General features: G+C 40.2%; 1 protein-coding gene across 1 annotated transcript; it reads right to left on the bottom strand.

Moving 5' to 3' along the window:
• Positions 1-1,971: 1,971 nt before the first annotated feature.
• On the bottom strand, positions 1,972-14,129 carry LOC139478453 (eukaryotic translation initiation factor 2 subunit 1-like). Its single transcript, XM_071260916.1, has 8 exons — positions 14,021-14,129; positions 11,972-12,228; positions 9,199-9,278; positions 6,917-7,065; positions 5,834-5,940; positions 5,438-5,535; positions 3,369-3,512; positions 1,972-2,469 (listed from the first exon to the last, which is right to left on the bottom strand). The coding sequence occupies exons 2-8, from the start codon at positions 12,207-12,209 to the stop codon at positions 2,299-2,301; spliced, it is 987 nt and encodes a 328-aa protein (XP_071117017.1). The 5' UTR covers positions 12,210-12,228; positions 14,021-14,129; the 3' UTR covers positions 1,972-2,298.
• Positions 14,130-15,363: the final 1,234 nt, after the last annotated feature.

Below are 15,363 nucleotides of genomic sequence, written 5' to 3' on the forward strand. Positions count from 1 at the left end.
GTGATGTTTGTTTTTGTTTTTTTGTTGTTTAACGCCGCACTCGGCAATATTCCAGCTATATGACGGTCGAGTCTGAACCTAATTGTTATGAGAATCCATTATATATTATTTACTTTTCATGAAGAATATATTAAATGTACTTTGTTTTCATGAAATGTATATTCATACCTTTTTATATATTATGTAGCTTGTGTACAGATTGCCAGTGATCAACACTGACCAATTACACACTTCACTTCACATTGTCTATATGTAAGCCCTGGTAAGCTCACAGCCAAGTAAAGGCTGATGTTATGCAATTGCGGCTTGGCTATTGCACGACAGGTAGACAAAGTGGTCAGTTCCCAGGTCGGGTTTAGGTGTTAACTGACATGCCATTTGAAACTTTTAATTGTGTATGCCATGTCGGCAATTTGTGAACTAAGGTGAATTATGGATTACATGAAACATTCACTGGATCTTGTTCGGAAATGATGGGATATTACATCATGAAGTAAGACTGTTTTATTGCGATTGATACTTGCATTTGCTGTTAGTGAATAATATGAAGCTTGATTAGACTGCCAGTATTAAATCATTTTTTAAATTGTTGTGTGATCTCTCCTTGTTATGTATGGAAACTGATTAGTGGATCCACACGTAACACAATCCAGTGATTGACATCATAAGCATCAATCCACGCAATTGGGGTACGACTACATGCATCAAGCGAGCCAGCGAGCCTGACCACCCGATCCCGTTAATAGCCTCCTACGACAAGCATGGGTTGGGAAAGACTCGGCAGTTATAGGGCTGTAGCGTTACTATAATCGCTGGTCGAAAGTGAAAATAATATGGTTCAGGGACCATGAGACAGACTAGCTTCCACACAAAGATCCCATAGGTTTAATGATAAATGCACTAAAACGTTTTGACACCATGAACCGAAAACTGTTGATATTGTGTTACCATGGCCTTTAGCCTTCTCATGGCATGTGCATAAGAATTCCAAAGGCTACTTTGGACGAATTCCATGAAAGAATAATAGCGTATGTCACTGTGTGTTGTAGTGATTAGAAAAATAACCTCCGCGGCGGCAGTGACTGTCAAAATCCAGCAAAACCTAAATGAAGTACCATTTCATGGACCTGCATAATAATGAGCTATTGTCCTGGTGATCTAACAACTTACTCTTTCACAAACGTATCAGCAATCTGCCATGATATTTCACCTAAAGATCTATAGTTTGTTTGCTTGTTTTTGTTTCACGCCGCGCTCAGCAATATTCCAGCAATAATATGACGGCGGTCTGTAAGTAATCGAGTCTGGGCCAGACAATCCAGTGACTGACATCATGGGCATCGATCCACGCAATTTGGATACGATGACATGCAGCAACCAAGTCAGAGAGCCTGACCACCCGATCCCGTCGCCTCTTACAAGCACAATCGCCTTTTATAGCAAGCATGGGTTGCTGAAGACCCATTCTTCTGCAAAGACCAATCAGATTCCACCTCTCGTATCACTTGCTTTTGCTTCAAACAACATGGTGGCACCCAGTCAAAACGATCTGATCGATAATCAAGATCTATATTATGATAAAATGGGTCTTACACTGCAAATCACGTGAGCACCTTGATTAAAAACATGAAAAGATTTGGAAAATATCTGTTGACGAGTTGGAGGTGCACCTGCTTTGCAAATCCTGCAATCGACCGAAAACTGCATGACAGTTTACGAACCGGATTTCGATTTTGCGTGATTTTGATTGGACTATGCAAAGACTCGTTAGTCCAGCCAAAATGTAACTCCATAATACCAGCCTATTTTGGCAAGGGTGGAAAGTGGACTTTTATAGTCAGTTAGCTCTCTTGCCTCGGGAAGCTGGACTAATGCCAGCTGTATAGAGCTGCATTCAAGGCAGACCCTCTATCCACTAGACCACAGAGTCAGTCACCTTTACCAAGGACAACATATACAAGAACACAAAGCTTAGTTTATACACATTGAAATTTAATGACCTCTTGTAGAATACAATATACATGTTGCTGTATGCAGATGATGATTTCCTCCACATCAGGCATCTGTGCCTGGTTACTGGTGGTCTGAAAAACTCAGTACACAAAGTTGATGACATCTGTCACAGATCCGGCGCCAGGGCAGTCCTAATCGATACAAATAATGATTCTGTGTTTGGGAAAGCACAAACATATGTTTGCATCAGACAGTTGTGATGTCAACAATTGTTGTTGGGACAATGAGTAGAAGACTGATTTGTCAAGAGTAAAGTTGATGATACAGGCACTCCCCTCCACACTTCTAGTCTTCTTTAACAATGTCAACACCCTCGAGTTTGTCGTCGGGCATCACCATCCCATACTCCTCCTCGTCATCATCATCAGCATCACCATCAACCTCGCGGTTCTCTTCCTCCAGGCGCTCCAGCTGTTTGGCCAGCTCGATCTCATCAATGTCGGACACCACACGGGCCTGAATCAAAAAATGCAGATGATGAATCAAAATCTTTCTAGTCTCATATATCTCAGTTAAATCCTGCTATTCTTCCACACAGCCCTGAGAAATTTCCAGACAAACAAATTAGCAGATGAAAATTTATTAAAATTATTGTTTGTTTGTTGTTTAACATGCACTCAGCAATATTCAGCGAGCTTGACCATCCAATCCTGTTAGTTGCCTCTTACAACAAGCATAGTCACCTGGCTTGTATCAGTAATTATTAACATTAACAAATCGTGGATATGGAGTTATGTCCCTTTATAGGAACAAGGGTCATTGTATTTGATATTTTGATAGTGGAGATGTTGGACATAAATCAACAAAAATCAGTCAATCAACTGTCAGTTCACAAATGTTATTCATTTAACTGTGAGACACTTAGAACATGGCCATTCAGCAGCCAAGGATGTAAATGTGTTTCTTTTATTGAACAAACTTTTAAAGAACACACACCGTTTCAACTCAATCTTAAAAATTCTTAAAAGTTAGATGATGATGATGGCCAAATTCTCCAGCATATCCCTTACATAGCCATTCCCCGAGGTAGAATAGGTCTTCAGCAACCCATACTTGCAGTAAAATGCAACCATGCTTGTCGTACTGGGCGCCTAACGGGATCAGGGTCAGGCTCGCTGACTTGGTTGATGCATGTCATCATATCCCAATTGCGTGGATCGATACTCATGATGTCAATCAGGGGATTGTCTGGTCCAGACTCGATTATTTACAGACCGCCATCATATAGCTTGAATATTGCTGAGTGTAGCGTTAACAACAAACAAACAAACAAAATAAATCACATAGCCATTCAGGCTACCCATCCTGCTATCGGGAGGCTGATTGCACCCGACTACACCTGAGGCACCACGCACCTGCTGCTGGATATTGAAGGCCCCTCCTGCCTCCTCTATGCTCTCCTTGATCATAGCTACTGCCTGGTTCAGCTTGGCCAGCCCCTCGGTGCGCTCCAGGGTCTGGGTTGTTATCACATACAGTGGAGGGGCAATCAGGTTGATCTGCAACAGAGGACAGGACATCAGGTGGGATCCATGTTTGGTTGAGAATGTAAACACTATGAGGAGGAAGCCAACCTAAGGATATGATACAGGGAAGGCTATCTATATTGGATGATTTATAAGGATGAAACACGACTAGCAACGTTTGGTTGAGAATGTAATCACTATGAGAAGGAAGCCAACCTGAGGATATGATACAGGGAAGGCTGTCTATATTGGATGATTCATAAGGATACAACACGACTAGCAACGTTTGGTTGAGAATATAAACACTATGAGGAGGAAGCCAACCTAAGGATATGATACAGGGAAGGCTATCTATATTGGATGATTCATAAGGATGAAACACGACTAGCAACGTTTGGTTGAGAATATAATCACTATGAGAAGGAAGCCAACATGAGGATATGATCCTGGGAAGGCCATAGTGGATGATTTACTAGGATGTAAAGAGGGTCGGGCAATGGGTTTGTCGACTAGGATAGAACAGACAGGCTACATGGATTGATCGACTAGAATATAACAGAGGGCATGATATATGGGCTGATCTAATGGGATATAACCGGAGGTAGGGAATATGCGAGATGAAATGGAGTTTAACAACGTCCAAGATTATTTCACTTATAAATAGCATGCGTGCATGTCCTTGTCCGGACTATTATCAATATTATAGTGCTAGCCCACTGATATACCATGCCACAGTTTAACACACAGTACACTGACTCCTAGTTGACCATTTCTTGTTTTATCCCTTTAATGCCGAGGGCTGGGCAGGGTGACAACTACCATCTATAATCGTCTTTTGGTATGACGTGGGTGGAGATCGAACCCCGGACTTTCCGAACCTCTACAACCAGACCACGGATGTTGTCAGGGCAGAGTATATGGGCAGATCTAATAGGACATAACAGGGGGCAGAAATGGGCTGATCTTATAGGACAGAACAGAGGGCAGGGTATATGGGCTGATCTAAAGGAACATAACAGAGGGCAGGGTATATGGGCTGATCTTATAGGACAGAACAGAGGGCAGGGTATATGGGCTGATCTTACAGGACATAACAGAGGGGCAGGGTATATGGGCTGATCTTACAGGACATAACAGAGGGGCAGGGTATATGGGCTGATCTTACAGGACATAACAGAGGGGCAGGGTATATGGGCTGATCTTACAGGACATAACAGAGGGCAGGGTATATGGGCTGATCTTACAGGACATAACAGAGGGGCAGGGTATATGGGCTGATCTTACAGGACATAACAGAGGGGCAGGGTATATGGGCTGATCTTACAGGACATAACAGAGGGCAGGGTATATGGGCTGATCTTACAGGACATAACAGAGGGCAGGGTATATGGGCTGATGTAATAGGACATAACGGGGCAGATATGGGCTGATCTAAAGGAACATAACAGAGGGCAGGGTATATGGGCTGATCTTACAGGACATAACAGAGGGGCAGGGTATATGGTTTAGAACTAATAGGATATAACCATAAGCCAGGGTATATAGGCATATCTACTGGGATATAACAGAGGGCAAGGAAATTGGGATGAACAAATAGAACATAACAGAAGGCATGGTATATGGTTGATCTACTGGGATATAACAGTGGCACGGTATGTAGACAGATCTACTAGGATATAACAGAGGGCAGAGTATATGGGCTGATCTAATGGAACATAACAGAGGGGCAGGTATATGGGTTGATCAAATAGGATATAACAGAGGGCAGGGTATATGGGCTGATCTTACAGGACATAACAGAGGGGCAGGGTATATGGGCTGATCTAATGGAACATAACAGAGGGGCAGGTATATGGGTTGATCAAATAGGATATAACAGAGGGCATGGTATATGGGTTGATCTACTGGGGTATAACAATGAGCAGGTTCTGATCTACAGGGAGAAAGGCATATTTTACTTTGATTGGCAGATTCTCTGTTGACAACTCCAATCCTTTCTTCAGTGCCCGTTTCACGGCATCAACGCCTTCATAATTTGTACACGCAACTTCAATATCTGAAAACAAAGTGTAACGCATGACGTCAGCAGGGTTACTATTGATACATTCATCAGATAACCAAAAGTTCAGCATAATTGCACGGAGCACACAAGATTACTTACAGACACAATAACATGGAAAGTTTGTTATGTGTCTACTGAGGCTTGTCAAAACCTGGGTGTGCTGCCACATACGCCTGACTGGTCATCCAACAGAAGGAAACCACCAATTTCTGAGCAGTCATTTAAATCCCATCATTCTGGGAAATATAACAGAGGGCAGGGAATTTTGGACATGTGAAAGTGTGCTAGTTACCTGCCCTGATCTTCACTGCCTGTGGTGTCAGTCGACGCTTGATGTTCTGGAGCAGCACATCCTTCGTCTCATCATCGATGTTACACTCATCCAACACCTCTGGGTTCCTGAAACCACACGCATCATGTTCTGTCAATATGTTCCCCACAACAACATTACGTCTGATTGGGTAATTGACTGATTCATCAGCTTGCACCCTGGTCCTATAGATTATCTATCACCTTGGGAGGGTCTTGTCAATAATAACGAAAGAGTTACTTCTCTTTCTATGATCAACCATGACTGTTTTGTCCACATTTGTGAAAGAAATGACTTGTTAACGATTCCAAATACTGTACGCCATAAAAATAAATGAAAGCATGAATGTAATGACATACTGGAATTGAGTGTCATGTCATACTGCACATGCAAGAAACATTGACAAGAATCTGTTTCACCTCACCAACTGATCTCACAAAACAAAGATCACACGACAAGCAGGACAAGCTGAGTTTGTATGAGAACCAAACTGCACTGCTAATACCCCATACCATATCATGATATTCTGAGTTTAGAGTCATTGTGGTGTTGTTTGTTTGTTTGTTGTTTAATGCAGACACTCAGCAATATTCCAGCTATATGACGGCGGTCTGTAAATAATCGAGTCTGGACCAGACAATTCAGTGATTGACATCATGAGCATCAATCCACGCAATTGGGATACAGTGACATGCATCAACCAGATCAGTGAGCCTGACCACCCGATCCAGTTAGTCGCCTCTTATGACAAGCGTGGGTTGCTGAAGACCTATTCTACCCCGGATCTTCAGGGCTAATTTATGAGCTGCTATGTTTAAATTTCAAAGTTTGGGCTACTGGCATAATCTGATGATGAATTTTAGACAAGATGCTGCCACATGCATTGATCTGGCGAGGCATCAATTACCTGATTTCCAATGTTTACAGAACATCCATTATACAGGCCAATGAGACTATGACGACATTGACAAAGCAAACTAGTCCTAAATGATCCATTACAGCAGTTGTAACACGAAGTCTTAAAGACGTATTGGGTGGTAATTGACATAAAACCATAGAACTTACGTAACAGCATGTTTGAAGATTTCATATGAAGTACCAGGTTTCTTATACTTGTCGTCGAAGGCCCACGCAGTTTTCGTGTACAGATCCTCGAACTGTTCATCTGTCGTGTAGCCAAGTATCTCTGCCACGTGTCGCAGTATGCTGTTTACCTATAGCAGCCAACAAAGGCAATCAAGCACTGCTTACCCAGAATGTAGGCCTCAAAGTTCAATTTTTTACCAAGTCGCCATATGGCTACATGTATTCTTTTCCAGGTAGCCAGTGGTAAAATCAAGAAGTCAAGCCAATATTGTAGGTTGCCAAAAGCATTTGAAATTATCTTTTATCAAATATCTATTATAATGTGTACATATAGCACTAGTCTTGGAATTGTATATTAGTGAAAACTGTAGTTGAGTTTTGATACTTGTGACTCGAACAATGATACAATTTATGTTACTAGATTTTATAGATATATCCTTGCTTATCCAGTGAGCATTGTCAACTAAATAATGTACTGATTAGATTAACATTTATGTATTTCAGTTCAATGTCGACTTTAGGAGGAATTATTTGCGAGTACAATTATTAGCAGACATGTTTTCCAAGATCAGCTGTTATTTATTTTTGTGTCTACAGATAGAATTTAGTCGCCACAAGATATTTTTCAAGGTAGTCATATGGCTCCCTCTTTTGACAAACTGAAATTTAGGTCACATTGGCCTGGAATGTAGGTGAGTAAGTGAATACTCTTTAAACATGTTTACAGCAACATATCCAATCTCATTATAATCAGATCTAAGTTCTCGCTAACACTAAATAAAGATCATAGGACATCACATTACAGGCCACATCATAATACCCTTTCATCTGACCGATCAGAGCTTCGCTTACCACATCAGGAAAGTTACAGACAGAATGTGTTTTCTAATCATGCAACCTCGAAATATTTAACGACAGTTACAAACAGTGACAATCAATACAATCTAGGCCATCTATTAGCCATTCCAGAATGTTCTTCTGTTCAGTTTTCAAATTTTTAATCAAGAATTTTGTGCTGTAAAGCACACAAAAAACTGCCTTCTGATTGGCTAATGTTGACTTCTTGTTGGTCATTCCATTGGTTGGTCAAAGTTAATAAAAGATCGGTCTCAGGTGACCTGTAATGGGATGTCCTTAGATCCTTATAGCAAGACCTAAGATCCGATTATAATGAGACTGACAACACATCAAGCTGTATTGCTAACACCAGGACCTCTAAATACTGAAGTCTTGACCACAAACATGTGGCTGACCGTATGAGCAACAATCCATGTGATCAAGACACGATGACAAGCAGTCAGATAAGTCACAGCGTTTGACATCCCAACATTCTATTGAACTACAGCTAGAGGGATATTCTACTGAAATTTCCGATTGACCAAGTTGATATCTATTGCAAAGTGCTACTGATGCAAACACTTAAATGACCTGCGGGTCACCCGAAATAGTCGAGTCTGCGTGTGATGTTATTACACTGTGTGTGTTACAGTTCTATGTTTATTAGTCACTGAGGTATCTCAGGGGTCGATTTAACTGCTAGCTGGTTGGCCCGTGGCAAGTTACAATTACAAAGGGCTTGCTGAAATGTAAAGTAGATGGCCAATCTGGATAGTCAAAATTTCACCCCTTCTCCATGAATGTTTTTCAATTTGATCATTTCCGTAGAATGATTTGGTTGGTTTGTTGTTTTACGCCGCACTCAGCAATATTTCAGCTATATGACGGCGGTCTGTAAATAATCGAGTCTGGACCAGACAATCCAGTAATTAATATCATGAGCATCGATCCACGCAATTGGGATCGATGACATGCATCAACCAAGTCAGCGAGCCTGACCACCCGATCCCGTTAGTTGCCTTTTACGACAAGCATAGTCACCTTTTACGCCAAGCATGGGTTGCTGAAGACCTATTCTACCCCGGAATCTTCACGGGTCCTGTAGAATGACAACCGGCTGCCATTTTGTAAAGTTGTATACAACAACTTCTTTACTTGTACATAAATCACCATGAAATTTGGCAAATGTAAGCCTAGATTTAATCTCAGAGTGCAGGAAAAAATGTTTCAGGAGTGAGGATTTCTAACATTGTCAGAGCCCTACTAGGCGGTTATGTGACTTCGCAGCCTCAACCATTTAGTTGTAGGCCAGTCACATAGATACAAATTTGTTGTTACATCTACCCCTGTATCTTCAATGGGCGATTATGTCTAAGGCATTAATTCACAGAGGTGTTACAGCTGGAAGAAGAGAAGAGACTTACAGCCTTGGCCTTGGCAAACTTCTCCTCACACTTCACCACCTCCTCGGGGGAAACTCGTCTTTTGGACAAATCGATATACCCTGTTGACAAAAAAAGGTTTAAGTCCACATATGATTCCTAATCAATATATTTAGAGAAAAAAACATGCAAATTTATGACTTTATATCATAATAGTGACGTAACAATTGTAGTCAACAAAAGTACAAAAACATTGTAAGTCATCATGATTACCGTTCAGAATAATCATCATGATAACATAAGTAACTTGAATATTGGTTGAAGATGGGCAATATTGCAAGAAATAAAATGAATATTCAGGTTGTGAGATGAGATGGAGAGCATGGTCAATTGTTTGTTTGTTTATTGTTTAACGCCACAATCAGCAATATTCCAGCTATATAACGGCGGTCTGTAAATTATCAAGGTTTGGCCAGGCAATCCAGTGATTGACATCACGAGCATCGATCCACGCAATTGGGACACGATGCCATGCATCAACCAAGTCAGCGAGCCTGACCACTCGATCCCATTAGTTGCCTGTCACGACAAGCATGGGTTGCTGAAGACCTATTCTACCCCGGAATCTTCACGGGACTGGTCCTTTTGTTATGGGATTGAATCGTAACGTATAACATAACCATACTTAACAGATCTAGACTCCAGTGTTTTAACATAAAACACACAACAATGATCAGCCAATTTGTAATATTAAATAAGATGTTATCCTACTCCGAAGGAAGATGTGAACATCAAACAGTACTCCGGACTCGATTATTTACAGACCGCTGTCATATAGCTGGAATATTGCTGAGTGCTGCGTCAAAAAACAAACAAACCAACCAACAACCTTCTGGACACATTTCAAACTAAGATATTTATGGGGTGCTTCAGTCAACTGAGTAAGGCAATAAAGCATCTTGCTCTATCCCATCTTCCCAAGGCAAGGGAGTTAACTCACTACAAAAGTCCACTTCCCACCCTTGCCCTACTTAGCTGTAATTTCCAGTCTCAATCGTAGCGCCACCAGTAGCTATTACGAGTTATGTCCCTTCTATGTCCCTCCTACTGACCAATCAGATTCCATCACTCATATTACTGACATTTGCTTCAAACAAAATGGTGGCACCAAGTCAAAACGATCTGATCGATCTTTATCGGTCTTACGTCGCGAAGTGCATCAAATCACTTGAGCTTCTTGATTAAAAACATAAAAAAGATTTGTAAAATATCTGTTGACGCCCAATTGGCAACAAACATGCTTTGCAAATCCTGCAGCCAACCGAAAACTGCACTCTGCAATTCATTTAAGGTGATTGTGATTGGGCTATGCAAAGACTTGTTAGTCCAACCAAAATGTAACTCCGGAATACCAGCCTAGTTCATCAAGGGTCGGAACTGGACTTTTATGGTCAGTTAACGCCTTTGCCTCCATCCCTATTTGTATAAGGGACAGTTGGGTAGCCAAGTGGTTAAAGCGCTCACTCGTCACGCCAAAGACCCAGGTTCTATTCCCAACATGGGTACAATATGTGAAGCCCATTTCTGATGTCCCCCGCTGTGATATTGCTGGAATATTGCTAAAAGCGGCGTAAAACCACTACTATTCACTCACTATTAGTTTTACAGCTGTTATTGCCTCCATCTTACCATAAAACATTATGTGAGGTGGTTATTATCAACAGAACTCTTTTCTCGTTTGATCCATTGTCTCTAAAGTATCATGCCTGTCGTAAGAGGCGAGTAACGGGATTGGATGGTAAGGCTTGCTGACTTGATTGATGCATGTCATCAAATCCCGATTGTGTAGATTGATGCACATGATATCAATCACTGGATTGTCTGGTCCAGAATCGATTATTTACAGACCGTCTTTATAAAGCTGGAATATTGCTGAGTAAGGTGTTAAACAACAAACAAACAAATCAGTCCCATATGAATTCTGCGATTCTGCAGTTGCCATGGTTGCAGAAAGATTTGCATAAAATGTAACTTATCGCAGAATTGCAGACAAATTGTGCAGTTTGACTTTTTTATCAACCAATACACTTATCTTCATAATTTTCAAGCTTTTCTATCGAATTTTGAACTCAAATGATGCCAAAATATTTAACCAGCTGTTTAACATGTGATTGAAACATACAAGATATGATTTCTACAATAAAAAGAAATTTGAAATAGATAATTCTCACTTTTAAACTCTAATGTGGTACTATGACTACATCTCAACATAAATATGCATATTTCTTTGCATAATTTTATGACGTATCAAATGATAAGCGTTAAAAATGACAGTTTGTGGAATTATTTCGTTTCGGATTTGGATTAGAGTTTTCAAAAAATGACTTTGTATACATTTTTAATGGGAAATGAGTTATGTTTTGTAATTTTATCTGCAGAATTTTGATGATTTTACAGCAAAATTGTTATGAAACTGGTAAATATTTTCCCTGGTGTGAACATTGGTAATGTTACTATTTGGCTCAGGGTTTAGCATGTTTAGTATTAATAGTAATGCAAAACTTGGTGCATATCCAAACAAGATGACTTCTTCAGCCATATTAGCATGTGCACCAAACTACCATAATTACTATACCTATAGCATGTATCATGATGTATAGTTAACCTTATTTTATATCCAACTGAAGCATAGAAATATTGTTCTTGTTTTAAATTTGATTCTCGAATGTGTATATTTGAATGTGTTCTTTTATAACCTTCCAATCCAAATTCTTTGATAGAATTATGAAATATTGACAAGAGGGAGAAATCAAACCTTTGTCTTTGTCAACTCTGATAACCACGACACATTCACTGCGCCCCACGCGGATGAGTTTGTTGATGGAACGGATACGTCTCCTGGACAGCTCACTGAGCAGAATCATGCCCTCGATGTTGTTGTACTCCAGCAGATGCACATAAGCCCCCATCTCGGCGATGGAGCGCACATTTACCATAACGACATCCTCCACTTCGGGAAATCTGTTCTTGTAAAATCGACATGACAGTACCATCTTGGCTGTTTATCCAACTCTGAAAGAAAATGTTAAATTGTACAATAGTAAACACATGGTAAATATTCAACATGTCAATGGGTTTATCATGTTTATAGTTACCAAGATTCAAGGATATTTACCTTAGAAAACTTGTCATTGGAATAAACATATGAGGCTAGTACAAGGCAGTCAAAACACACACATTTTTTTAAGCTATAATATGAAAAAGAATCTATCAGTAATCATTCGTCAGTGTTTATGCATCAGGCACCTTAATTGCATTCATGTGAGTGAGTGAGTGAGTTGTGTTAAACGCTGCTTTTAACAGTATTCCAGTTATATCATGGCATGTCAGCTTGATGTGGGAGGAAAGCCAGAAGTGATGCAGGTCTTAGACTTGACCACTTTGGAGAAACCCACAAGCACGGGTATGGTGCAGACAAACCTAGAAATAAAATCAGGGCAAAGCAGAATTTGACTCCACAATCATAGGTTTCTGGCGTGCCTAAGGGACGCAACTCTGCACAGCGATTTGCCTTAGATGGCTGGGCCACCCGTGCCCCTTGCATTCATTTACCATATTTCGTACTTCCTCAATTAGACACCCAGGTGACTGTTACTTTTGCCAAGGCTTCTATTAGAGGCCAGAGTGTATTAGAGACCTGGTGCCTATTCTGACTAATACCAACACAGTGTCAAGTGACTACCTTACTGAATCCCAAATTATACACTCGTGTAAGGGGTAGACTTGCAGGAAATGGTCACTCAAAATAAATCAAGAACATATCACAGTATTAGAGACCCAGCGTCTAATAAAGGCCCTGCTTCTATAGTTTTGGACAGAGAATATGACCTGGCATCAATAACAGGCCCGCGTGTATTGGTGTTCCCGTGTCTAATGGAGCACAGGACCATGTAGCTACTAATGATAACAAACAAAACCCGCAGACAAGGCCAAAGGTCTCGTCTACGAGTTTTTTGTGAGTTTGTGTATCATGTTTATTATTATTAGTAGTAGTTACATGGTCATGTGAGTGGAATAAATACATTATTTGGATTTGTATGCATACGGTAAGTATGATTAAGGACAGACCCAAACATCTTGGAAAGCTCTGTATCAAAACTCTCCTGTCATTACAATAAACATGATCAACTATATTCAAATCATGTTTATATCCATGCCGTGAAATAAAATACTGTCAACCAGTTTAAAATCAATATGAAGTCCAGTCTAGGTGCAGACGTAATTTCAATCTGCATAACTTGTCTGTCCTTATTTAGGGTACCTATTAACTGTTTGATAGATTTACATCCTAAAAGAGGAGTTAGGAGACAAAGCAGATGTTGAATCACACATTTCCTATGACCATGATGACAACCTGTTCAGAATTGGGCAATGGCTCGAGATTGGTTTGACATTTGAGTTTGAATTAAACTATTTCTGACGCAGGAATCACAAACATACATTCAACAATGTAGCTATTGAGAGTGCCTGACAAACCTGTATTTTCAGTATTTAAACAAATAATGTCCGTTTATTGGTGATTTCACAAATAAACATTTGGCCCAGACTCGATCTAGATAGCTGAGTTTGAGTTGGCAATTTGAGCTTCAATTTCATTTTCATTTCGTTAAATACCGTTATCATGTTAATCGCTATTTCTGAATATTCACTCCACTTGTACACGTTGTAGGAAAGGGTCGGGATATGATTAAAGAATAAATTGCGATCCATAGTGTGTGATCCGTGATTCGACATGAAAAAGTACAATACGGAATGAGGTTAAAACTAAAAGCTACATTTTCATAAGAAGCACAAATTAACTGACCGATCCAATTTGTGCGATTCTCCCGATAGACACATAGAATATAACACATACACTTCTCCTAGGAATTTCAAAGAAACAATCCTACCAAACCTCTAACAGATTTTACCAAAGCTTACCTACATGTGCCTGATGCAAGACCGACTGATTGAAAGACTGTGGTCCTGTCTACACAAGAACGTAAACATACATTTTCATTGGGATGCGCTTCACAACATGAGAACCAGTTTAACTGATTTATAAAAGGAAGAGTATGGTTGCGAAACGAAGTAAATGATAGTGTCATCATTACATCTTGAATGCTATTCTGCCACACATTTGAAAATTGATTTTAATGAAATTATATTGAAATACCACCGAAAAATTAAACATAGTGTCTTTATATGTCAAAATGCTTATGCTAATTATACTACAAAGTTGTACAAACATACGACAGATTTTAGCTTTACACAACAAGGGAGATAATGAAGTCGCTAAGCCATCTATATACCACTTAATATTTTCACAGTACTTCTAGATCTTGCCCTTCTTTTTTCTATTTGACGCTGTGAAATTAATCGACGGCTTGTAGTCAAACTACACAGACATATTTAAGCATGTATGTATTTTAACATCAGTTTTTGCGAACTCCCATAAAATCTTTAATATTTAGTTAGGTAGAACAAGAAGAAATTATGATTTCTCCACTAAAAATAGCTTAACAGTAATCCACATAAGTGAAATTATGGTAGAAGGCTAATTCGTAGATGTGCGTAGAAGTATACATATTTTAGTTTAGTGGGCGGTGGGGTAGCCTAGTGGTTAAAGCGCTCACTCGTCACGCCAAAGACCCGGGTTCGATTCCAGACATGGGTACAATGTGTGAAGCCCATTTCTTGTGTCCCCCGCTGTGGTATTGCTGGAATATTGCTTAAAGCGGCGTAAAACCACACTCACTCTCTCAGTCACTCAAACCCAGAACTTTTCGGAGAATGTGAAGACTCTCCAACACTGCAGCCTTCTGCATTACCCAGATTGTCAGAAGGGCTGTGCACATATTCCTGGCATCAAACCAGGGTACTCTCCACATGTTAATCAACAGATTGGGAGGTACCAGACCTAATGGGGAGTTGGACAACTTGATACATCGGATGCAAGCGGGACATTTCGAAAACAAGGTCCGCATATTTGCCATGTTTGTCCTCAATCTTGTCAATCACAGTCATTAGTGTCAAAAGGGACGGCTGGTTGTTGGTTGGTTTGTTGTTTAACGCCGCACTCAGCAATATTCAAGCTATATGACGGCGGTCTGTAAATAATCAAGTCTGTACCAGACTATCCAGTGTTTAATATCATGAGCATCTATT

The sequence above is a fragment of the Haliotis cracherodii genome, unplaced genomic scaffold, assembly GCF_022045235.1.
Source record: "Haliotis cracherodii isolate W230 unplaced genomic scaffold, xgHalCrac1.p SCAF_4, whole genome shotgun sequence".
Lineage (NCBI taxonomy): Eukaryota > Metazoa > Mollusca > Gastropoda > Lepetellida > Haliotidae > Haliotis > Haliotis cracherodii.